Below are 2,554 nucleotides of genomic sequence, written 5' to 3'. Positions count from 1 at the left end.
TGAACACTATCCAGCTTGGCTCCTAAAAGGTGAATGTAAAAAAAAATAACCAGTTCGGTACAAGGGCACTTGGTCAATTGTGGACACATTGCTCCAAAAGAGACGTCTTTTAAAATAGTCTATAGAGTTAAAGGAACCGGATCAAAGGGAGGTCGAATCAATATTTTATGCACTGCTGAGGCATTGGCAATCCATGAATTCAAGCCTGAACTTTGCGTGCAGAAACGATTTGTCCAACCTCTTACCCTTCCTTGGCCCTAATTCCCTCATTGGATACGTTTTTGGTTTTTTTTTCTGTACTTTTATCTGATTATTATCGGTTTTTTGTTTTTTAAATTACTATTTTACATTTAAACTCTAATCAGTTATTATTATTATTATTACCTTATACAAGTTTTCTTGATTATTACTCAGATTATTATTATTATTATTATTATTATGACCTTTGTGTTTGTCGCTTTTCTTCATATCTGTCAATTGAACTATTATCTGACCCATAAATTATTTTCTTCCTTACCCCTTGATTAGTACGTCACCTCATTTGTTATTTATTGTCGAATCCATTTATAATGCAATATTTTCTAGCCTTCTATAGACATATATTTTCCATATCACTATATATACGAATGTACAGCCTAAGTAAATGATTTCGTCGAAAAGAAAATTTTCTTCGCTGAACTCTCTTTTCCTTATTCAATGACATTATGAGTTATTTTAGTTAAATACGATAGCATTCGATTGGATTTGGCATTCGTTCGATATACAAGGGAATCGACCAGATAATATGATTGAATACACCAGATCACTTATACGCACATACACAACATTTAATCGGCGATTGAGAATCAGACAATAAATTAAAACCACAATTTGTCAACACAAAATATAGAGCAGTCAAGGCTTGAAATCCGAGTAGAATCACATTGAAATCAATCTCCTACATGTAACAATAGTATATATACTTAATACTAGCCTGTTTTCGCTCACTGACCAATCATATCTTAATGTCACTCGCCGCACACATTTTCGAAATGGAACTTTGTTCATACTTGCCATCCTCCGTTTATCGTTCGATGTTCACATGGGAATCATAGAAAGTTAGTATCTGTAGTATTTACTGCTCAGAAATAACAGTAATGAAGGTCATAAAACAACTATCCGTCATTTATGTCTCATCATTATTATATCAAACAGTAGTGTACAAATGTTTAGAAATCGTCACTTTTCTTTCTTACTAATTTTGTCAAACTTTATGTTGTTACATTTTTTCCCAAAAAAAAGTTAATTTCTGTTATTTACCTTGGTTTAGGTCTCCTGTATGAAGCAACAAATAGTTTCAGAGTCCCTTATATAGCAGCAGGTTTAACAATTATTATATCGGCGGTACTATTCCTGTTAATTTTATGCTATGATTGGATCGTGTATTTATTTACTCCTGTCAAATTTAAGCGAAATAACACAGAAACGTAAGTTTTCAACAACAAGAAATACGTAATATATATTTGGAAAATTGATTTAAATTCACTAAAAGTACTTCTATTATTATTGTTACCATTACTATTAGTATAAATAGGTAATCAAATGTTGATTCGAGTACTCTGTTTTAAGCCATATTTCAAGTGTAAGAAAGACAATGGGTTGTCAAGAAAAATTAATTGGGGTTGACCTTGAATCTATAGCTCAATGGTCAAAAGTCTGAAACCAAAAAAAATGACTAAACTACATTTTGATTCATTTTATAGCTGTTCTGTAACCCGACCATATATATATATATATATATATATATATATATATATATATATATATATAGGACCTATCTTAAATGTGCATCAATCTAATTTGTCAAACTTCGCGTAAATGTGAGAAATAGATGTACGTATGTAACTTCAATGGACAGTTAGATAGAGACAACTGAAATCAAAGAACAAAACCCCCAGAATAATACAACGTAATATTTAGGAAAAGATATTGAATGAATGCCATTACATCACTGTTATCTATTCTAGATCATATCATTCAATCTCAACAACAAGTTATGGTTATTGTGTATGTTTCAACAAGGAATTCTGCACAAACTGACATTACTCATAATATTGATCATCAGTTTATAAGAACTTGCGTCTAAATTTGAACAAATAGTTTCTCAGTAGTTGAGTGGTCCTTAATGAATATTTAATGACTTTATAAGTCGATCTAACTACTTTATCTGTCCGCTTCTTACTTCTTTCCAACCTACTAATCCTATATCAATCACTTTTTCACATCAATAACACATTTCTCAACTATTTTTGTCGATGAACATCTAATTCAATCATTAACTTGGCCCTTTTATTATCTAGTACATTATGCCTAATCCTAATGTAACTCATTCTTTGCAAAGAGTATTTTAAATAAATCTATAACTAAGTATTTTTAGCTATGAATTGTTTCCATTTTTTAAAATTTATTATACAATACTTATATCCATTTTTTTCTACTTAGTATGTCGCACTGATGGAGGGGTACTAATTATGTTTTATTCTTTTATATTTTTCGGTCTGTTATTATTTACATT

General features: G+C 30.3%; 1 protein-coding gene across 1 annotated transcript in view; it reads left to right on the top strand.

Moving 5' to 3' along the window:
- Smp_168000 (putative monocarboxylate transporter) overlaps positions 1-1,699 on the top strand; it is a gene marked incomplete at both ends in the record, with an annotated part of 42,570 nt that extends 40,871 nt beyond the window's left edge. Inside the window, 2 exons of the mRNA XM_018794184.1 lie at positions 1,310-1,466; positions 1,609-1,699. Of these exons, the coding sequence (XP_018648622.1) occupies positions 1,310-1,466; positions 1,609-1,699 (248 nt within the window). The remainder of the gene's footprint in view (positions 1-1,309; positions 1,467-1,608) is intronic.
- Positions 1,700-2,554: the final 855 nt, after the last annotated feature.

The sequence above is a fragment of the Schistosoma mansoni genome, chromosome 1, assembly GCF_000237925.1.
Source record: "Schistosoma mansoni strain Puerto Rico chromosome 1, complete genome".
Taxonomy (NCBI): Eukaryota; Metazoa; Platyhelminthes; class Trematoda; order Strigeidida; family Schistosomatidae; genus Schistosoma; species Schistosoma mansoni.
This window is presented reverse-complemented; position numbering and strand designations above follow the sequence as displayed.